Here is a 24,521-nt window from a genome sequence, read left to right as displayed (position 1 = left end):
GCCCAACAATTTTTAACCCAAAACCCCACTTCATCATTTGTTAGGTGTAGATGCAGCGCAGATGAAATTTTGGGAACTTGTGCTGCATATGGGACTAGTGAGGAAGCCAGAGATTAGGCAATACTGGAGTGCGGATATTTTGTACAACACCCCAATTTACCACATGGCCGTGTCCTGGACTCGCTTTGAAGTGATTTTAAAATTCTTGCATTATAATGATAATGCACAGTGCCCATCCCAGGACAAACCCACAATTGACCGTCTATTTAAAATCAAGCCAGTCATTGAACATTTCAGCACCAAATTTTCACAAGTGTACAACCCCAATAAATATATTTCCATAGACGAGTCCCTTGTTCATTTTAAAGGGAGTAAATTCAACCAAAACCTGCCCAATAAGAGGGCAAGGTATGGAATTAAATTGTACAAACTGTGTGAGAGTACATCTGGGTACACACACACACACACACACACACACACACGTATAGGGTTTACGAAGGGAAGAACTATTATTGAACCCCAAGAATGCCCCACCCCCCGTCCTGCGAAAATAGTGTGGGATTTAATACACCCATTGCTGGACAAGGGTGATCACCTTTATGTGGATAACTTCTATACCAGCATTCCACTATTTAGGTGCCTTTCTGCCAGGTACTGCAGCATGCGCTACTGTGCGCAAAAATCAGAGGAGCCTCCCTAAAACACTGCTTAGCCAACGCCACAGAAGGGGTGAGAGCAGGGAACTATGCAGCGAGAACATGTTGTTCGTTAAATATAAGGACAAGAGCGATGTCCTTATATTGACCACAATTGATGGCAGCGGCAGCAACCCTGTCCCTGAACGAGGTACCACCACAGTGATCCACAAGCCAAATTGCATCATCGGCTACAATAAGTACATGGGCGGGGTTGATCTCTCTGATTAAGTACTAAAGGTGTATAGTGCCCTGCAAAAAACAAAGGCATGGTACAGAAAGCTGGCCGTGCACATTGTACAGATGGCAATGTAGAATGCTTACGTGCTCTCCCAATATGCAGGCCGGACAGGTACATTCCTTAACTTTCAAGAGGTAGTTATCAAGGCACTTCTATTTGGGAACCAGGCAGGCGAGGGCCCAAGCACATCACCTGGTAGCGACGGTCGACGTATTGTACCAGGGCAACATTTCCCCAATTAAGTTTTTGCAATTTTTCACTTAATTTTGGTGTTTTTCACAATTAAATATTGAATTTATGGACAAAATTTTACCACTAACTTAAAGTCCAATGTGTCACGAGAAAATCTCAGAATCGCTTCGATAGGTAAAAGCATTCCTTAGTTATTACCACAAAGTGAAACATGTCAGATTTGAAAAATGAGGCTCTGTCAGGAAGGTCAAAAGTGGCCTAAGCGGAAAGGAGTTAGAGGCTCTGTCACCAGATTATAAGTGCCCCATCTCCTACATATCTACATTACAGCGCCTATCAGAATAAAAGTGGTTTTTATTTTGAAAAGCAATAATTTTTGAGCAAGTTATGAGCAATTTTCGATTTCTGCTAATTCGTTTCTTAATGACCAACTGGGCGTGTTTTTACTTTTGACCAACTGGGCGTTGTACAGAGGAGTGTATGACCCTGACCAATCTGTGTCATACACTTCTCATTGTTCTAGCCCAGTGTGATCCACAGCACAGTGTGATTGTGCAGTGAAAGAAGCTGGGCTGGAATAATGAGAAGTGTATGACACTGATTGGTCAGGGTCATACACTCTTCTCTACAACGCCCAGTTGGTCAAAAGTAAAAACAGGCCCAGTTGGTCATTAAGAAGCAAATTAGTAAAATTGATCATAACTTGCTCAAAAATGATAGTTTTTAAAAATAAAAACCAGTGTTATCTACATTACAGCGCTGATCAGATCATGTAGGAGACCGGGCACTTATAATCTGGTGACAGAGCCGCTTTAACTTAATTGTAATGTATTCGAATATGTATAGTTGCCAAAAGTGTAAGTAAATCCTTTGGAATTACCTGCATTGAATACTAATAAAATGTGGTCTGATTGTTATCACAATGTAACCAAATACAAACAGTTGTACTGTTCATGTCTTTTATTGACCACATTGTGTAAACTTTCACAGTGCAGGGAGGAAAAACACAAAAAAATAAAATATAAATGTGTGAACCCTTAACTTTTATAACCTGCAGATCCCCCATTAGTAGCAATCCCCTCCACCAAAAGTTTCCTGCATTTGCAAATTAGATTTGCACAACCTTGGAGGCATTTTGGACCTTTGCTCCCTACCAGTGGGTTTTAGTAACATAATTAGTACGGTTGAAAAGAAAATAAAAAAAATAAAAAAAAAAGACATTTCCACACCAAGTTCAACCAAGTGAATCTGAAAAAGGGAAGGGATGAAACAAAAATTCTATACATTGACATAGGAGCGGATATTTTTTAGTTCTAGGAAATTATCCAAGCCTTTTTTAAAGCCATCTACTGTTCCTGCTGTGACCAGCTCCTGCGCGATCCACAGTTCTCACAGTAAAGAAGGATTGTTGCCTCTGGAGATTGAACCTTTTTTTCTCCAGACGGCGGGATTGCCCTTGTCTATTTAGGCGGTTTTACATGGAACTATATTTCTTGTATGGGCCATTCATATATGTTAATCATGTCACCCCTTAGTCATCTCTTTTCAGGGCTAAATAGGTATAATTCTGTTAATCTTTCCTCATAACTTAGATTCACCATGCCCCCTTATTAGTTTAGTTGCTCTTCTATGTATTTATGCCAACTCCAGGGCATCCTTTCTATGAACTGGAGTCCAGAACTGAATTGCATATTCTAGATGAGGCCTCACTAATGCTTTGTAAAGTGGTAATATTATATCCCTGTCCCGCGAGTCCATGCCTCTTAATACACGACAATATCTTTCTGGCCTTAGAAGCAGCTGATTGACACTGCATGCTGTTATTTAGTTTATGATTTACAGCTACACCCAGATCCTTGTCAACAAGTGACTCCCCCAGTGTAGCTCCCCCTAAGACATATGATGCATGCAGGTTGCTGGTACCCAGATGCATAACTTTACATTTATCTAGATTAAACCTCATTTGCCAAGTGGATGCCCAAACACTTAGTGTGGTCAAATCAGCTTGTATTTTACGAACATCTTCCATAGACTGACTACTACATACCTTGGTGTCATCTGCAAAAATAGAAATAGTGCTATTCCCATCCTCTAGATCATTAATAAATAAGTTGAATAATAGTTGTCCCAGAACGGAACCCTAGAGTACACCACTTATAAATTGGGGATCAATCAGAGTGGGAACCATTGACCACAACTCTCTGGATACGGTCCTTGAGACGAGTTTTAATCCAATTACAAACTCTGCTTTCTAAACCTATAGTCCTTAAAATAATAACATTTCCATGTGCTGGTCACTAGAGGGAGCAATTCCCAAAATTGCAGCATTGGCAATGCAGTAAAGCAACCTCATTGCTTTATGCTGCAAATTTGGGGTAGACACACTCGCTCTAGTGTCTTCACACAACCCCCCCTCCCTTATTCTGGCTAGTGCCAGGAGAAGGAGGGGGTTGAATCTTCAAACCTCCTACACTGTGTGCAGCCATTTTCTGAGCGAATGCACAGTGGGAGGATTAGATACAGTGGTAATCAGACAATATAACACGAACATAATACACACATCACATACACAAACATAACTTACCTGCTCCTGCTGCCGCCTCCGCTCCTATACCTTGCGTCTTCGCTGCCTTAAACATATGGCCGGAACCGCGACCGGAAGTAGTCATCTTACTGTCTGGCCGTGGCTTCCGGTCCACATGAAAATGGCACCGGATTTCGCTCTGCCAAAGACCTTCCTTTTGGTCTGTGTGGGAGCGGCGCATAAGCTTTACCCTCGGATAGCCCTTTTTGTCATATATTGCCCTTTTTAGAGAAGGTGTAAGTCACGTGGGGTTTAATTTTAGTCATATATACTTGTTACCTATAGGAATACATTTTGAACTATAATTCTACAAAGTGGATTCTAAGATCTCCCATTTATCATTTGTACCATTATTTGACATTAGTCCCACACAAACTTTACGAAAGTGTTGGGATTGTGAATAGACATCGCATCCTGGCTGGAGGGGGGATGACTATTCACTGTCAAGACACATCAGTAAAGTTAATGTGGGTGTACACCGCATTCCAAATTATTATGCAAATGTTATTTTTCGCTGATTTTTCTAAATAGTCGAAGCAAATGACAGTCAGTATAATCTTCAAGCCATCAACCGTTGGGAGTATAATGCAAATTTTATTGAACAAATCTCCTAATAACAAATTTTTTTTTTAGAAGTAAAAAACTCAAAATGCACTGTTTAAAATGTTTTGATCTCTATTGTGCATAATTTCAAAGTTTGTAAAGAGAACTAAAATGGTCATTTGTTGAATTTGCAGCATCAGGTCATCATATTTACAGAAATCAAAAGTTCTTTCAATCAAAAAAAAAGTAACAGGCCAAGTTACATGTTAACATAGGACCCATTCTTTGATATCACCTTCACAATTCTTGCATCTATTCAATTTCAGTATTTGGTCAGTTTCTGCTTGAATATCTTTGCAGGATGTCAGAATAACCTCCCAGGGCTTATGTTTCGATGTGAACTGCCTCCCACCCTCAGATATTTAGCTTGAGGATGCTCCAAAGGTTCTCAATAGGGTTGAGGTCAGGGGAACATGGGGGCCACACCATGAGTTTCTCTCATTTTATGCCCATAGCATCCAACGAGACAGGTATTTTTTGCAGCATGAGATGGTGCATTGTCATGCATGAAGATAATTTTGCTACGGAAGGCACGGTTCTTTTTGTACCACGGAAGAAAGTGGTCATTCAAACTCTACGTACTTCGCAGAGGTCTTTTTCACTCCGTCAGGGGCCCTAAAGGGGCCGATCAGCTCTCTCCCCATGATTCCAGCCCAAAACATGACTCCGCCACCTCCTTGCTGAGGTTGCAGCCTTGTTGGGACATGGTGGCCATTCACCAACCATCCACTACTCCATTCATCTGGACCATCCAGGGTTGCACGGCACTCATCAGTAAACACGGTTTGAAAATTAGTCTTCATGTATTTCTCAGTCCACTGCAACCGTTTCTGCTTGTGAGCATTGTTTAGGGGTGGCTGAATAATAGCTTTATGCACACTTGCAAACCTCTGGAGGATCCTACACCTTGAGGTTCGCGGGACTCCAGAGGCACCAGCGGCTTCAAATACCTGTTTGCTGCTTTGCAATGGCATTTTAGCAGCTGCTCTCCAAATCCTATTAATTTGTCTGCCAGAAACCTTCCTCATTATGCCTTTATCTGAACGAACCAGTCTGTGCTCTGAATCGGCCACAAATCTTTTCACAGTACGATGATCACAATTAAGTTTCCTTGAAATATCCAAATGTTTTCATACCTTGTCCAAGGTATTGCACTATTTCACACTTAACGGCAACAGAGATCCTTTTTCTTTCCCATATTGCTTGAAACCTGTGGCCTGCTTAAGAATGTGGAACGTCCTTCTTAGGCCTTATTTACACGAGCGTGTGCGTTTTGCGCACGCAAAAACCGCTGCGTTTTGCGCACGCAAAAACCGCTGCGTTTTGCGTGCGCAAAAGGCACTTAACAGCTCCGTGTGTCAGCCCGTATGATGCTCGGCTGCGTGATTTTCGCGCAACCGCCATCATTATGACACTCCGTTTGGATGTTTGTAAACAGAAAAGCACGTGGTGCTTTTCTGTTTACATTCATAGTTTGACAGCTGTTGTGCGAATCACATTCGTCCCACGGAAGTGCTTCCGTGTGGCATGCGTGATTTTCACGCACCCATTGACTTCAATGGGTGCGTGATGCGCGAACAACGCACAAATATAGGACATGTCGTGAGTTTCTCAGCGGACTCACGCTGCGTAAAAATCACGCAACTGTCTGCACGGCCCCATAGACTAATATAGGTCCGTGCGACGCGCGTGAAAATCACACGCGTTGCACGGACGTATATCACGTTCGTGTAAACAAGCCCTTAAGTAGTTTTCCTTTGATTGGGCACACCTGGCAAACCAATCACATGTGTCTGAGATCGATTCCAATGATCCAAAGAGCCCTAAAGATACCATCCATGAGTTTAATTGAAAAACTAATAATTAAATGTTTATGACACTTAAATCCAGTGAGCATAATAATTTGGAACATGGTGTATATGACAGCACAGCATGATCTCGCTAGATCACGCTGTGCTGAGTATGAATGGAGAGGAGTGTATGACGCTGATTGGTCAGCATCAAACACTCCTCTATAGGCTGGGTTCACACAGTTTTTTTTGCAGGTGGAAAATTTGCCCTCAAAATTCAGTTTTGGATTTTGAGGCAGATTTTCTACGCCTGCACGTCGATTTTCGCCCGTGGCCATTGAGCGCCGCAGGCAAAAAACACAGCGAAATACTCTCTGCCTCCCATTGAGATCAATGGGAAGTCAGAGGCGTAAACGCCCGAAGATAGGGCATGTCCCTTTTTCCCGCGAGACGGTTTTTCCGCTCGCAGGAAAAAACGCCTCCGCCTCCCACTGAAATCAATGGGAGGCATTTTTGGCGCGTTTGCCGACATGGTTTTGGCGTAAAAAAAAAAACTGTGTGAACTGACCCTTACAACGCCCACTTGGTCAAAAGTAAAAAACGCCCAGTTGGGCATTAATTAGCATAAATCTAAAATTGCTTGTAAAACAGAACGTAATACCACACATTTTTACTATTTGACATATTCCATATGTCTACTTTATATTTGCATCGTTTTTTGAACATTTATTTTTCTAAGAACATTTTAAAAGGCTATTTTTCAAGGACTAGTTCAGTTCTGAAGTGGCTTTGAGGGCCTTACGTACTAGATATACCCCTTAAATCAACCCAGTTTAAAAACTTCACCCTCTAAGTATCCAAAACAGCATTTAGAAAGTTTCCTAACCCATTAGGAGTTTCGTAGGAATTAAAGCAAAGTAAAGGGAAAATTGACACATTTTTTTTTTTCCCGAAATTAACTCGTAATAAATTTTTTTTGTCTAACACAGAAGGTTTTACCTGAGAAACAACTCCGTATTTATTGCCCAGATTCTGCAGTTTTTAGAAATAACACATGTGGCTCTAGTGTGGTAATGGACTAAAACACAGGCCTCAGAAGCAAAGGAGCACCTAGAGGAGTTTGTGGCCTCTTTTTTTAGAATACATTTTAGGCACCATGTCAGGTTTGAAGAGGTCTTGTGGTGCCAAAACAGTGGAAACTCCCCAAAAGTGACACGGTTTTGGAAACCACACACCTCAAGGAATTTATCTGGGGGTATAGTTAGCATCTTGACCTCACAGGTCTTTTACTATATTTATTGGAGTTTGTCTGTGAAAATTAAAATCTACTTTTTTTTGTTGAAAAAATTATTAAAGATAAATAAATTTTTACAAGAATAAAAAGCACCCCAAAACTTGTAAAGCTATTTCTCCAGATTACGGCAATACCCCATATATAGTAATAAACTGGTGTTTGGACCCACGGCAGAGCTCAAAAAGTGAAGGTACGCCATTTGGATTTTGGAGCGTAGATTTAGCTTGGCAGTAGTTCTGTTTGGGGTTTTGCTGGTATTTCAATTTATAATGTGGGGGCATATGTAATCTGTGCGGACTACATCAGGGTATAAGAAGAGGGTATAATAATGCGGTAAATAAATAATTCATAGATATGTGGCTAGTGTCGCACTGATGAATGGTGCCCAATCTTATCCGCATCTGGAACGCTCCGCACAATTTCTGTAGCTATATTCTGAGCGCAAGAACTTTATTTTTTCTCCACTGGAGCTGTGTGAGGGCTTATTTGTTACGTTACAATCTGTAGTTTTCATTGGTACATGTGACTTTTTGATCAGTTTTTATTAGATTTTTTTTTCCAGCAGTGACATAAAAAAAAAAATAAAATTCTGAGAATGTGTTTTTTTTTTTGTTTGTTTTTACAGTGTTCACCGTGCGCTATAAATGACATTTTACTTTATTCTGCGGGTCGATACGATTACGGCGATACCATATGTATATAGTTTTTTTTTTGTTTTGTGGCATTTGCACAATAAAATCACTTTTGTATAAAATTTATTTTGTGTCACCATATTCTGAGAGCCATAACTTATTTTTCAGTCAAAAAAACGGTGTAAGGGATTGTTTTTTGCGGGACAGGATGTAGTGTTTCTTGGTACTATATTGGGGTACATGCGACATTTTGATCACTTTTTATTCTATATTTTGGGAGGGGTGAATACCAAAAGAATAGTAATTCTGGCATTGATTCATTTTTTTTGCGGTGTTCACCGTGTGGGAAAAACAACATTATAGTTTGGGTCGTTACGAACGCGGTGATACCAAATGTGTACTTTAACAGTTTCATTTTTTTCTGATAATAAAAGACTTGTTATAGGAAAAAAAGCATTTTTGTTTTTGTAACTTATTACATTTTTATAAATTATTATTACTTTTTTAACTTTTTACTTGAAGTCCTGCAGCACTGATAGGTAGTGTAATGTATTATAGCAGCTAAGTAGTGTAATGTATTATAAATGGTCAGTGTGACGCTGACAGTCACACTGACAGGAAGCCTATGAGGCTGTCCCAGGCTGTTAACAGGCTAGGGGCTTCAGGGCATAGATCGGAGACCACTAGCAGCGGTCTCCGATCATGTTTAACCACTCAGATGCAGCGGTCAATAGCGCATCTGAGGGGTTTTAGAGGGAGGGGGCTCTCTCTCACTCCAAATCGGCACACCGTCTCCGTAATGACCCCAACTATAAAATTATTTCATTATTTAACCCGAACGGTGAAAGACTTAAAAAATAAAAATAAAAAACAAAAAGATGCCAGAAAAGCAGTTCTGTTCATCCTGCCTTAAAAAAATAAAAAAAAAATAAAAGTAAACCATGTACTCCAAAATGGTACCATTAAAAACTACAAGTCATCCTGTAAAAAAACAAAAACAAAAAGCCCTCATACAGCTAGGTCAGGAAAATAAATAAATAAATAAAAAAAAAATCATTGGTATAAAAAAAAAAATAAAAATTGGAATTGCCGCAATCGTAACGTCCCAATGAATAAAGTTATTATGGTATTTATACCACACAGTAAACTGCGTAAAATGTAAAGTCATATTAAAAAGTTATAGCTCTTTGAATGCAACGATGGACAAACTTAAAAAATTGCTTGGTCATTAAAAGGTAATGTGTCGCTAGAAAAAAAATATATATTTTTTTAGTTAAACAGTTAGTGTATAAATGATTAAACATTGTTCTAATTTTCACGAGTCAGGAAATATTATAAATTAGATTCTAATTTATAACATTTCCCAGTGCTGGTCACTAGATGGAGCAATTCCCAAAATTGCAGCATTGGCATGTGGTAAAGCAACCACGTTGCTTTATGCTGCAAAATTTGAGAATACACACTAGCTCTAGTGAGCTCACAGAATCCCCCTTCCTTTATCCTGGCTAGTGCCAGGAGAAAGGAGGGGATTGAACGGTCAAACCTCCTACACTGTGTGTCGCCATTTTTTGAGCTAAAACACAGTGTAGTAGGTTTACATACAGTAGTAATCACACACTAAAACACGTACATACACAGAAATAACTTACCTGCTCCTGCCGCCGCTCCCTCCGGTCCGTCCGCTCCATCTGTTCCCTCCGCTCCAAGTGCACAAGTCAGGAATCCGCGACCGGAAGTTGTAAACTTACTGTCCGGCCGCGGCTTCCGGTCCACAAGAAAATGGCGCCGGACGTCGCTCGGCCGAAGACCTTAAATTTGGACTGTGTGGGAGCGGCGCATGCACTGCGGGCCACGTTCGCATTCACTATGGGGCTGTATGTGCCGTACTCCATGTCTTTATGTGTCGTTAATCGACACATACAGAGATGGGAAAAAAAATGGCAGCCCCCATAGACAAGAAAAAGTTAAAAAAAAAGTAAAAACAAACACAAATAATTATTTTTTTTTAAAATAAAACACTAAAAGCAAATTGATATAGAATTGTTTTTTTCGCGACACTCGTTAAAATACCTTCGGTAATAAGGGGTTAAAAGAGGTTTTTGCCATTTGTAAAGTTTCCCGTAGGCCTTTTGCGGTTACCCTAAGGGCTTGACCACAAGTAACGGAATTTTCGCAGCAATTCCGTTGAAAGTAGAAGACTTTTCCGCTGCGGCAAAAACACACCATTTTCTGCGTTTTTTACTGCAGAAAACGGTGTGGATTTTGCGGTGTTTTTCACAATGCTGGGAGATAGTGACCTCTCCTCTGAAAAACGCAGCAATTCAGTCAACTTTCCACAGCAGGAATGGATATGCTGCGGTGCAAAAAATACACACCGCAGGTCAGTTTCTGGTCGGAATTTTTACGCAGTGTGGATGAGAATTGTTAAATCTCACCTACTTTGCTGCTACTGTATTCTGCTGCGTATTTTCCGTCCGCAATTCCAGATGGAAAATACGCCGCAATTCCGCTATGTGTGGACAAGCACTTAGGTTCTCTCACCTCTTTCAGAATTGCCTGTTGCGGTCTTTGAGTGATCTTAACAAAACACCCACTCCCAGGGAAATTAGAAAGTCATGAATTTTCGCCATCTATAGACAATTTTTCCAACTATGGATTGACTTAAAACCAGCTTTTTAGCAGTGCTTTTATAGCTTTTCCAGCTCCACAAAGTAGTCTTCTGATTTGTTTCGATTTATGGTTTACACTAATTAATTATTTTTTTTGGAGCATAACAGATTTGTCATTAACCAGGCTGTGTGTGCCTTTAACGGTGAAAGCACCCGTGAAACCCACACTTACAGTCTCATCGCCTTCATTGAAACACCTTTTGCAAATTAGCTCTTGAACTCATAAATACAGAGGCACACTTTCTCCCAGCACTGTGGATGCTTACTCAATAAAAATACATGAACAGTGCTAACTGCTTGTGTTATTAGTTTAGTCAGATTGCTTTTGTCTACAATTGTGACTTCAATAAAAACCTAAACATATTTTTTTGTAATCAATGCAGAAATCCATGTCATTGCAAAGGGTTCACTTATTTTTTTCTTGCAACTCTATATATTCCAATACATTACTGCCTGTGCATATAAAATTAACAGGTATCTTATAAGGTATTTCCCAACAGGTATCATTGCCAGACAGCCTTGGGGTCCATAGGACCAGTCTGTCAGTTTAAAATGGTCGGCCCAACTGACTGTACATCATGGACCCTGTAGGCAAGGCATTTCTTGGAGCGCTAAAGGCATATAAATGTAACAGAGCACCACTGCTCACTCTGAAGGATCCAGCTCATACATGCCTATTGACTAGCATGCGTGTAGTGAGTGCTTCATTTACACTTGCCAGCCTCTTGCCCTGACAATTAGAGGTGATTCAGAGGTGGCCGGCAATCGGACCCACTGCGATCAGCAAGAGGCATTTCACATTGGTTGGAATCGCAAAAAAAAAAATTAGACGACCGATTTAATAGAAGTGAATTGAAAAACTGCCACACAACTGTTAATAGCACTTTTTGCCATTTACTTTTTTTGTAACAGGAAAGTGTTCCACAACTTCAGTTCCACAAAAGTTGCATCATCCAATTATATCTGCATGGATTGTCTGCAGCTGGTGCTGAACAAGGCATAGTGTAGCACTGACCTTACAGTCTTAACTAAAATAGATTAAGGGACTCACCAAGTTGTCAGAAAGGTTAAGAATCTTCAAATTAGGAGCCTTTAGATGAATTTCTGACATATGGTCAAGTTTATAGAGCTTGTTGCTACTGAGATCCAAGGACAGCAGCTGTTTGAATGTATAAACAAAAAAAAATAAAAAAAGTCAGATTCAGATACAATTGATAATGAAAACCAATGGCTTTTTTTTTTTGACGTTATGAAAAACTTTATTGTGGGCTATATAAAAATCATAGTTCTCATACTACAAACTTTATTGTAAAAAGAAAAACGCTTTTGAGTGATGTTCCAGAAATGTTAAAAAATGTTTACGTAACACAGGTAGGTCCCAACCGAAATTTAAGCTTTAAACAGATTCTAGGGCAAGAATCACTAGTAACACCTTAACGACCTCCCACCGTCTTGACGGCAGGCGGTGCATGTCCTTCGTCTACAGCGACGTCGTTTGGCATCGATGTAGAAGAGGCTGATGAGCGCTCCTCCAGCTCATACTCTAAGCAGGAGCTGTAACTAAGGCGGAATTCACACGACAGGCTTTCCCAGCCGGGTGACGGCCGTTCATAAATCGGCCGTCACCCGGCTGCATTAGGAACAATAGACCCCTAATGGGGCTATTCACACAACCGATTTTTTGACGGGCCGGGAAAACCAGCCGTCAAAAAATGGGACATGCCCTATTTTCGGCCGGGTACCCGGCCCCCATAGAAGTCTATGGGGCTGGGTAATACACGGCCATCACCGGAATGTGTCCCGAGTGATGGCCGGGTCTACCATCGCTCGCGCACTCTCTCCTCCTCCTCACAGCGCAGAGTGCATGTGAGGAGGAGGAGTGTATTCCATTCAGAAGAAGCGCTGTATGCTGGAGGTAACACTTTGGGGGTACTGCTGAAGCGAAGTCCCTGCTCTACTATGTGCAGGGGTACTGTGTGACAGGGCTGGGGTGTACAGCAGGTGGAAGGGGGCGCTGTGATAGCTCCCTTCCCAAATCTCCCTGGCCCGGCGAATCAGCCTCCTTTCCGCCCTGGAGCTTCTTCAGGCGTCGCTACAACTATAGCAGCCATAGCGGCGACATCTACCATGGCCGATGGCGCCTCTAGCAGCTGCTGCGGCTGCTACTGCTGTAGCTTCGTCCCTGCTCTATGTGCTAACCCCACTTTAGCTCCCTGAAGGAGCGGAATCCCCATGTGTTCGGGGATTCCGCTCCTGGACAGAGCGCTTGATGTCTCTGTCCATATATGGACAGTGACATCAGGGGAAACTCCTGAAGTGGAATCACCGGCCACATGGAGATTCCAATTCAGGAGTTGCCCCTGATGTCCCTATTCAGATATGGACAGAGACATCAAGCGCTCTGTCCAGGGGGACATACAAAAGAAATGTTGAAAACTAATGAAGTAAAAGAATGAACATTATTAGTAATGTGAAGATAATATAAAAAAAGGGCATAATGATTTTTTTTATGCTTGGTAGACATGGCATGAACAGATGGAGGTGAGGAGGAAATAAACACCAACTCCATATAAACAGACGTTTTTGGAAATTCCTGTGCTTGAAAGACCTGGAATGAACATTATCTATGTGTAGATTAATTAGGCATCTGTTGCTATGGAATATGTGTTCATGTCAGGGAAAAAAACGGCTGCAAATGGGGTCCAAATCGGCCGGTAAAAACGGCAACGTGGCCCGGAACGGATGCAAACCGGCCGGGAAAATCGGCCGATTTTCCCGGCCGACACTTGGACCCCGTCGTGTGAATGAGGCCTCACAACTCCTAACCTTAGAGCAGCCTGCTGAATACAGCTGGAGTCAGAAAACATTCGGACCCCAGCTGTTTAACCCTTTGATCGCCATGGTCCGTGACAGCGGCAAGATCAAAGCGGGGAGTTCCTTTTGATCTAGTCATCGGAAACCCGGTGATGTGTTCAAATAACGGGGAATCCTTCTGTAGCCAGCCCTTGGGACATACAAAGGACCCCAGGGCTGTCTGTTCAGTAAGCCTGCTGTTCAGGCACACTATGTGCTGCCCTAATAGCAGCCTGTGTCATGGTGACACAGTATGATGTATTAGCAAACAGGAGTATGCTAATAAGTTACAAGTAAAAAAAAAAGTTAGAAATAAAGTTATTCCTTAAAGGAACAGTGTCATCACAAATTATTTTTTTATATGTTAAAGATGTTAGTGCTTTATTAAAAACGTTTATATTCATTTGTGTGTTTGTGTTTTACTTCTTCCCTATGGGGGCTGCCATTTTTTGTTCCATTTCTGTGTGTGTCGATTAACGACACATACAGACATGGAATACGGCAGCCACAGTCCCATAGGGACTGCGAACGGCTCCCGTCCCATTGACTGCAGTGTACGGCGTCTGTGTGGGAACTGCGCATGCGCCGCTCCCACACAGTCCTATTCGAAATTGGCGCCGTCCGGCGCCATTTTCCTGTGGACCGGAAGTCGCGGCCGGACAGTAATATTACTACTTCCGGTCGCGGCTTCCGATTTGTGCACTTGCACCAGCGACAGCAAACGGGCCGGAGGGAGCCGCGGCGGCAGGAGCAGGTAAGAGATTTCAATGTATGTTCGTGTGTGTTTACTACTGTATGTAAACCTACTACACTGTGGGTTAGCTCAAAAAATGGCGACACACAGTGTAGGAGGTTACATCGTTCAAACCCCTCGTTTATCCCGGCACTAGCCAGGATAAAGGAGGGGGGGGATGCTGAGAGCTCACTAGAGCGAGGGCTTTTAACCCAATGTTGCAATGCTGCAATTTTGGGAACAGCTCCATCTAGTGACCAAAAATGGGTAGTATTATAAATTAGAAATAATTTATAATATTTCCTGGACTCGTGCAAAAAAATAAAAAAAATTTGAACAATGTTTAATCACCCACACACTAAATGTTTAATTTTTAAAAAAAAAAACATGTTTTTCTGGCAACACATTCCCTTTAATGGGATTAAAAAAAGTGTAAAAAAAAAAAAACACGTTATTTTGCATAATATATATTTTATTGCCCCTACACTAAATAAAAACAAAAAACCTACACATATTAGGTATCTAAACAGCTGTAATATCCTCAAGAATTAATCTAAAAAACGATGCAGAGAATCGCTGCTTCTTATATTCAGAAAATATATATATATATATATATATTTCTCATGCTTTAAACAAGGCCTCATATGGCCACGTCAATGAAAATATAAAAGACGTTATGGCTGCTGAAATGCAGAGAGGGTAAAACTGAAAAATTTAGCTGCTCATCAAGACCTTTTCAGTCTTTAAGGGGTTAAAAGCTGTTGTGAAAGCAACAAAGTATATAAAAAAAAATAAAAATGTGGTCTTAAATCCAGATACACTATACAAAGAAGATCTCACCTCTGGTACATTCTCTTCTATGATTTGTAGCATAGCTTGCATACAAGTCTTCCGGTTCAGAATGAGGTCTACTTTGTTTTCAACTAGGTCTATGCCAAAAGAAAGGGAGAATGAGTAATATATAGAATAAGGGAGCATAGTGGATAAGGAAACCAATTTGTATTTTTACCTGTATCTGTACGTACGGACTTCATGTTAAGAGCTTGTTGAGCTCCATCATATCGTTTTTGCATACAGTTCTGCAGGACAAAAGACCCAATGATACAGGTAAAACTTCTATGGCATAAGGCAAGTTTAATATCTTTATTACCTTTTGTACTTTTCAGTAAAAGACATTAAGAGTTCAGCAAATAAGCAATGATGCTAAATATCTGAAATACCTTTACGTGTACAATTTCTTCATCTGCCATATTCTTTGGAATCTCTGGTGGAGGACATGGACAGATCAAAATGGTGACCTGAAATAGAAAGAAGCCCTGATAAACTTTAGTATGTGTGCATATAAAACATTAAATGTTGTACATGTTTTTCCATCAAATGTGGTCATGAATCCTTGTTTATGAATGTTCCCCATCTCCTTGATACCAGCTACAGGGAATAAGAGAGTATGGACGGAAGCCAACTATCTCCTATGCCTCTGCCGTTCTAACTCTGAACTGTGCATGTTCTGTGGGGGATTTGTGTGTGGCACGGCTGCATGAATGATGAGGGTTTGTGTGTGGGTTAGGGGTGGGGAGGGGGGTGTTTTCAGAGAGTCTGCCTGTGTGGGGGAGTGTGCGTGTGTATGGAGGATGATGTGTGGGGTAGTTTGCAGAGTGGCTGCATGTGAGGGGTGAGCTCGTTGATGCGCCAGAATTATTAATAACTTAATATTTCAGGCGCATCTCTAGGTCCGATGCGCCACAATAGAAACAGTTCGCTGACAGATTTTCTATTTCGGCGCAGGGGAGAAGACAGAAGTCTGCTGTAGGTGAGTAAGTATTTTTATTTTTCATATTGCTAATAATTTTTTTAGACGCGAAGTCTCACAGGACATAGGTATAAGGGTGGGAGAAGAAATCTCAACCATCCATATGACACAATTAGAGATAAAGACTCTAACAATATATAATAAACCAGAGAAAAAGAGTCCATATATATCCACAACTGAAGAAATTAAACATCTTTATTGATAATAAATACATAGAACAAAAAGCAGAGAATCTAAAAATGAGTCCTTGACTAAGTCACAATACCAATATAAAGCGGAATATTAAGTCACATAAGAGTATACATGTTACATTGATAATCGGAATTACTCTTACACAGGGTATATCTATAAAAATTATATAAATAATAAGATGTAAATACAAAAAGTACAGCAGACCGGACCATTATACCATTTGCCTAAGGAAACTAGTGTTCCTGGGGAAATAACAAGTGTCCCTATGAATCCAGTGAATGCACTTACCCATATTGAGGAGAATCGTGTGACCCAGAGTGTGGAAGTGCGCCCCGACGCGCGTTTCGCTTGTAGCTTTCTCAAGGGGTCGGGTTTCCATGACAGCCGGGGGTCTAACAAAGACCCCCAGGTCTGCCTTCAGCATCTGCCTGTTAGGCGATGCCAGAGGCATGACCTAATAGGTTGCCTGTCAGTTTTACACTGACAGGCAATAATGCTTTGGTATACTAAGTATACCAAAGCATTATATATGCGATCAGCACATCGCATAGTGAAGTCCCCTGGTGGGACTAAAAAAAAAAATGTAAAACAGTTAAATAGTTTGTGAAAAAAAAAAAAAGAATAATTACAGTGAAAATCAAATAAAACTACTTTTTTGGCCCAAAAAGTGGTTTTATTTAGTAAAACGGTCAAAACAAATCACACATACACATATATGGTATCCCAGCGTTCGTAACAACTTGACCAATAAAATGAACAGATTAATTAAACCGCCGGATGAACGGCGTCCAAAGAAAACGCAAAAAACAACGTCAAAATTCTCTCTTTTCTCCCATTCCTCCCATAAAAAATTAAATGAAAGTTAATCTATAAGTCCTATGTACCCCAAAATAGTACTAATGAAAACTACACATTGTCCCGCAAAAATCAAGCCCACGTACGACCACATCGACGGAAAAATAAAAACGTTACGGCTCTTGGAATGCGGCGATGCAAAAACAATTTTTTTCTAAAAGGGTTTTTATTGTGCAAACTTCGGAAAACATATAAAACCTTGACATATTTGGTATCCCCGTAATCGTGCCGACCCATAGAATAAAGTTAACATGTTATTTACGCTGCATAGTAAACGGCGTAAATTTATAACGCGAAAATTAATGCTGGAATAGCTGCTTATTTTCAATTCTCTCCTAAAATAAAGTTAATAAAAGTTAATCAATATGTTAGAAGCATCTAAAAATGGTACAATTACAAAATACAACTCGTCCCGCAAAAAACAAGCCCTTACACGGCTATGTCGACGGAATAAAAAAAGTTACGACTCTTGGAATGCGACCGTGAAAAAACAAAAAATAATCCTTGGTCATTAACGTGCAAAATGGCCCGGTCATTAAGGGGTTAATAACTTTTATTAACTTTTTTGCGTCCTAAATCTACGCCGTTTACCGTGTGGTATAAATAACAACTTTATTCCAAATTTGTATAGATTTTGTATGTTTTACGACCTTTACACAGTAAAAACGATGTTTTTTCCCAAAAATTATTTGGTTTTTTGTCTCCATATATGAAGAGCCGTAACGTTTTTATTTTTTCGGCGATGCAGTTGTATGAAGGCTTTTCTTTTGCGGGAAGACAGGTAGTTTTTATTGGTACCATTTGAGAAGATGCGACGTTTTGATCACTTTTTAATCACATTTTTTCAAAGAAAACAGCAATTTTTCAGTCGTTTTTTATTTAATTTTTGACGGCGTTCACCGTGCGGGTTAAGTAATGTAATAGCTTTATAGTCTGGGTCGTTACGGACGCGGCGATTCCAAATGTGTAACTTAACTTTATTTTGTTTTTTTAATACTAAGGCAGTTTGTAAGGGGAAAAAGTGGGTTTTTAACTTTTTTTTTAAACTTTTTTACTAGTCCCACTAGGGGACTTTAATATGCGATCATCCGATCGCTATTATAATACACTGCAATACTTTTGTATTGCAGTGTATTACTGCCTGTCCGTTTAACACAGACAGGCATCTGCTAGGTCATGCCTGCGGCATGATCTAGCAGGCATTCGCTACAGGCAGACCTGGGGGCCTTATTATGCCCCCGGCTGCCGTTGGCGACACAGACAGTCGGCGATCTTATTGCCGGGTGTCAGTGAGATGAGAGGGAGCTCCCTCCCTCCCTCCCTCTCTCCAAAAACCACTCGGATGCGGTGCACGCTATTGCGGACCGCATCTGAAGGGTTAAACGGGCGAGATCGATACTAATATCGATCTCACCCGGCAGAGCAGGGACACCCCAGCCCTCAGCTGCCTCTGGCAGCTGATAGCAGGGAGATTTGACAGCTCCCTGCTCTGTTTACTTTATTCTGGTGCAGTGCCATAAAAAGGCATATGAATCAGAATAAAGCCCGTTAGTGGCCGCCATGAAAAGGCGTATTGGCGGTCACTAACGGGTTAATAGACAACTGGGCGTTTTTGTTGTTTTGTTTTTTTTTAAAACAACTGGGCGTTGTATAGAGAAGTGTAAGACTCTGACCAATCAGCATCATACACTTCTCTCCATTCATGTCCATCTGTATTCACAGCACAGCATGATCTCGCTGTGCTGTCACATACTTCCACATTAACTTTATGTCTTGAGAGTGAATAGACATTGCCTCCAGCCAGGATACGATGTCTATTCACACTCAACACTTCAGTAAAGTTTCTGTGGGACTTACTCATAGAACAGCGTGATCTTGAAGATCACGCTGTGACTACAGATGGACATGAATGGAGAGAAGCGCATGACGCTGATTGGTCAGCGTCATACACTTCTCTTTACAATGCCCAGTTGGAAAAAAGTTAAAAAACGTCCAGTTGTCTATTAAGAAATGAATTAGCATAAACCTAAAATTGCTCATAACTTGCTAAAAAAATGATTGTTTTTCAAAATAAAAACCACTTATCTACATTACTGCGCCACTCAGATTATGTAGGAGATAGGGCACTTATAATCTGGTGACAGAGCCTCTTTAACAACAACTCCATTGGTATGAAATTCACCCATGAAATACATCACAAAGAAATCCGTTTTCTGGATCTTAAGATCTCTCTGGACCCTGGTGGTGGTGTCCAGACTGATATTTCCCGCAAATCCACAGCCACAAATCGCTTTTTACATTGGGGAAGTTTCCAATCCTCCCGCTCTTAAGAAGAGCATTCAAATAGGACAATACTTGGGAGCCAAGAGAAAATGCTTGGATAAGCGATCTTTTCAAATTGAATGTGGTGGACTTTTTTTTTCTAAGTTTCTCACGCGTGGCTACCCGAAGAAATGTCTACATAGGGCATGTGCCAGGGAGAGAGACAGAAAGGACCTCTTATATGACCATAGTCAGAAATCAACGCCGTCCTCCACCAGCATCAGATGTATTGGCACCTTTGATGCCTGTTCCTATCCGGTTACCAAGATTTAAAAAAACATTGACCTATCATTCGTGCGGATTCGGATCCCTGTGATGCTTTTTCTACCACACTATTACCTATCGAAGAGGAAAAAACCTGTGTGATTATCTGGTGCATCATCATTATTCTAAACCATCTTCTGCATCCCAGTGTTGGCTTAAATCGCCGGTTATAGGCTCTCATTCCTGCGGAAGATGTTCCTTTTAGAATTTTTGTAATCCCTCAGATGGGAGAATCTACAAGAGCAGACAATTAATTGCCAAAGCAGTGGCGTTATTTACATAGCAAAGTGCACATGTCCAAAATTGTGTGTGGGCAAAATTGTTCAGGAACTGAGGAGAAGAATTTCGAAGCATCTCAGTACAGGGCCGGACTGGCCGTCTGGCAAATGCCAGACGGGCCGCTGAACATTGGGCCGACCAAACGATGAGTGTCGGCTCAGGCGGCAGGGTATAGCATTTGTAAGGGGGCGGCCGGCACAGCAGCTAAGAACTGCCGTCCGACTGTAATAGCAGCCGTGGTCTGTGCTGCTATTACTAAATCTCCCTGTGTAAAATATCCCCCTCCGGCCCCCCTTCCCTGCTCTTCACACAACTTCTCCTCCTCCTCCTGCTGTTACCAGTTGGGATGTGAGGGAGGGGAGACTGTCGACGGGCTCTGTGTCGGGCTGTGAGCTGAAGTGAAGAATCCCCCCCATCAACTGCTGAACTCCCTTCACAATTATCCTACATAAAAGTAAGTGCATGTGTGTTTACAATGTGCAATGGAAACAAATAGGAGGGTTCCTCCAGCTCACCTTATCACAGATGTATGGTATCGCGCACGGGTCCTCGTGTCGGCACATGTATAAACATAGAAGGCAAAGAATGGATCCAGCGCGGAGTCCTTTTGGGTCTGTTTAAAATAGGAAGCTTCTTCCAAGTTTTATTGTCAAAAGAGATAAAAACAATTGCGGTAATGGTAGATATTCCCGGGGTACAATGGAGGGATTGTAGCAGTGTGAGCGGTGCCTACGTGTTTGACGCCTACTGCGTCCTTAGTCATGGCTTCTAGTCAGAAACGCGTAGGCACCGCTCACACTGCTACAATCCCTCCATTGTACCCCGGGAATATCTACCATTACCGCAATTGTTTTTATCTCTTTTGGCAATAAAACTTGGAAGAAGCTTCCTATTTTAAACAGACCCAAAAGGACTCGGCGCTGGATCCATTCTTTGCCTTTCTTCTATGTTTACAACGTGCACTTTATGTGTGTATAATGTGTGCATGTAATGTGCATATTTGTGTGTCTGATGTGGGCATATAGTGTGTGTGAAGTGTACGTGTGTATAATATATATATATATATATATATATATATATATATATATATATATATGGAGAGCGCTATAGCTGTATTTATTTCACTCGTAGTTTAAATACTGCAGGTTCCTCCTACAACAGATCACATCTAAGTCACTTAAATGTGATAGATTACAGGTGGATACAGTCGACTACTCTATTGATTCCTCAAAAAAAAACAAAAAAAAAAAAACAGAAAACTTGCGAAACGGAAACCATTAGCAACAGAAGCGTTACCATTGAAATCAATGGTAATGGTAAGCTATGGTTTCCGTTCGTGGATTCCCCTGACGGAAAGATCTGATGGAACACATGAACGGAGCCCCGACGCAGGTGTGAATGAAGCCTAATTATTACTGTATGATCTGTACAGATGATGGAGGGTACTATTGTTTGGGGTATAAGCAACTCCCAGTATATCTTTACCATTGCTCAGGTCATACTGGAAACTGCTAACCTGACTTTGCAAATGATCTCAGTACTGAAATGTTTTTTTACTGAGCTTGGTTCTGGTACTGTATATATGTATGAGCTTGGTTCTGGTGCAGTATATATGTACCGAGCTTTGTTCTGGAGCTGTATATATGTACCGAGCTCGGTTCTGGAGCTGTATATATGTACCGAGCGCGGTTCTGGAGCTGTATATATGTACCGAGCTCGGTTCTGGAGCTGTATATATGTACCGAGCTCGGTTCTGGAGCTGTATATATGTACCGAGCTCGGTTCTGGAGCTGTATATATGTACCGAGCTTTGTTCTGGTGTTGTATATATATACTGAGCTTGGTTCTGGAGATGTATATGCAATGAGCTTGGTTCTGGTGCTGTATATATGTACTGAGCTTTGTTATGGTGCTGTAAATATGTACTGAGATTGGTTCTGGTGTTGTATATATGTAATAAGCTTGGTTCTGGTGTAGAGCAGGTGGCGTTGTTGCAATTCATTGTATGTTTAATCAGAACCTGTCTGGTAGTTTCAATCCCTTGAACCACCACCATGCGGTAATACATGACCTGACAATATTTCCAAACATTCCCCTGTATGTTTGTTTCAGATGAAGCAAAACCTTTAAAATCAACTTTTAAAACAGTGCACGCTATATGCGAATTACTATATAAAGGGTCATGGGTCGGTGCCGCTATCCTGTAGTCACACAGTCCTAACTGCAAACCCACCTTTCCATGCTTGGTTGACATCCCCCTTGGCTGTTATACATCACTACCAGTCCCCTCCAACTTTCTTGGATGCACCATTGCCTTTTACTCCATGAACACGCACCGTTCAGCGAGTTGTACTCTGCCCGGCTTAATCACTGCACCGCACATGCCAGGGGAGTACAAGGCAAAGCAGAAGGCTGGTAGTAATGTAGAACAGTCAGGGGGATGCCAATCAAGATCTGGGGGGCGCAATTTCAATTTTCGCCTCAGGCAGCAGAAAAGCTATAATTGGCCCTGGGCGGCGGCGCCATTGAAACCAGCTGCCGCCACCCCCTCATGCACTAATTGTACCTGCCTTATGACACTGATTGGCAGGGCAGAAAGACATCGCACCGCTTCTGTTGTTGAAAGGCACTGATTGACGGGATAAGTCATTTGCCCTGCCAATCAAAAATGCTATTGCCGGTTTTAGCAGTGGACAGGGAGGGTGCGCCAGACCTGCGCTTCTGCTACTGGAGCGCCACTCACACGCACTATAGTCCGGACAGTAGCAGCACTGTCATTCTCCTCTGCTACTGTCGGTTATAGTACAGTGGACAGGGGGAAGAGGGGACAGAGCCGCCGCTAGACTAGCGCTTCTGCTGCTTGAGTGCCTCTGACACACACTATATTCCGGACAGCAGCAGAGCTGATCACAGTTTCTTCCATGCGCTCTGCTGCTGCAGGTTACACTAAAGAGAACTGTGTAGTGTATAGAGGCAGAGACCTTCCTGACGTCACGATGGGGGCGTGCCCATCTGACGTCAGGACGGGGCCACCACCCACCCGTACTCATAGGCAGCAGAATCCGTACACCGATACATTCAAACGGTGTACGGATTTCTGCTAGCAACAGGATAAATACAAGAAATAAAACATAGTAAAACAGGGTCAGAGTTGCCATTTAAAACACGTACAACACGAAAAGGAGCCCAAATTCATTAATAAAGTATATTACAAATTATATTTATATTAGACACGCTGCTAGAAAATAAAAAAAGTTGATCGAACGTTTAGTTACGCGCTGATTTTAAGTCCCAGTCCGGCCCGTTCTCTGTACTATAAACAAAAAGGAAGATACACCTCTATCCAGACATATTCGATCTATACATGATGGTAACATTCGGTCATTACAATTCTGGGGTGTCACCGAGATTAAGTTGGACCCTAGAACCGGTAATCTAGACCGTAAACTTCTACAAGAGGAGGCACGGTGGATTCACCACCTGGGCACTCTGCCCTGTTGGGCTCAACAAAGGCTTCACTTTGGCAGCTTTTCTGTAACTCCTTCACATCCTTTAACCCCTTCAGGACGGAGCCGGTTTTGGCTTGAAGACCAAGCCGATTTTTTCAAATATGACATGTGTTACCATATGTAGTAATAACTTGTGAATGCTTTTACTTATCAAAGTACAATATGTCACGAGAAAACAATCTCAGAATCACTCGATGTTAGTAAAATAATTTGGTTGATAAATCCAATAGTTGTGTGAAAAACACCAAATTTTGAGAAAATTTGTAAAAATTAAATGTATCTGCTTGTAAGACGACACAGTAATACCACACAAAATAGTTACTATTTCATATATCCCATATGTGTACTTTATGTCTGCATAGTTTTTTGAACATTTTTATAATTCCAGGACGTTACAAGGCTTAGGACTTTTGAAATTTTCTTGAAAATATGAGAGATTGCTTCTAAAGCCCATTTTTTTAGGGACCAGTTCAGTTATGAAGTTGCTTTGAGGGCCTTATATATTAGAAAGTGCCCATAAATCACCCCATTTTGAAAACTGCACCCCTCAAAGGATCCAAAAAGGAATTTAAAAAGTGTTTTAACCCCACAGGCGTTTCTCAGGAATTAAAGCAAAGTAGAGGTGAAATTTACAAATTATTTTTTTTCCCCAAAATTCATTTGTAGTACAGTATTTTTCTGTAACAGGTTTTACACAAGTAATGCAACTCTATATATATATTGCCCAAATTGTGCAGTTTTTAGAAATATCCCACATGTGGCCCTAGTGTGTTAATGGACTGAAACACGGACCTCAGAAGCAAAAGGAGCACCTAGTGGATTTTGGGGCCTTTTTTTTTTAGAATATATTTCAGGCACCATGTAAGGTTTGAAGAGGTCTTGTGGTGCCAAAACAGAAAAAACAAAACCAAAGTGGAAACTACACCCCTCAATGAATTTATCTAGGGGTATAGTGACGAAGAGGAGCGTCATTTGGATTTTGGAGCGCTGATTTTGATGGATTA

General features: G+C 41.3%; 1 protein-coding gene across 2 annotated transcripts in view; it reads right to left on the bottom strand.

Annotated features, from left to right (window-relative positions):
* The window catches only part of NXF1 (nuclear RNA export factor 1), a 125,721-nt gene that overhangs the window by 42,854 nt on the left and 58,346 nt on the right, over positions 1-24,521 (bottom strand). For both annotated transcript variants that reach the window (XM_075837298.1, XM_075837299.1), the window contains exons 6-9: positions 15,507-15,584; positions 15,296-15,365; positions 15,127-15,215; positions 11,752-11,859 (exon numbers count right to left, since the gene is read on the bottom strand). In XM_075837298.1, coding sequence (XP_075693413.1) covers positions 11,752-11,859; positions 15,127-15,215; positions 15,296-15,365; positions 15,507-15,584 — 345 coding nt within the window. The remainder of the gene's footprint in view (positions 1-11,751; positions 11,860-15,126; positions 15,216-15,295; positions 15,366-15,506; positions 15,585-24,521) is intronic.

This window comes from Rhinoderma darwinii, chromosome 9 (assembly GCF_050947455.1).
Source record: "Rhinoderma darwinii isolate aRhiDar2 chromosome 9, aRhiDar2.hap1, whole genome shotgun sequence".
Taxonomy (NCBI): Eukaryota; Metazoa; Chordata; class Amphibia; order Anura; family Rhinodermatidae; genus Rhinoderma; species Rhinoderma darwinii.
The sequence above is the reverse complement of the archived record's forward strand: the minus strand, read 5'-3'. Positions and strand labels throughout refer to the sequence as shown.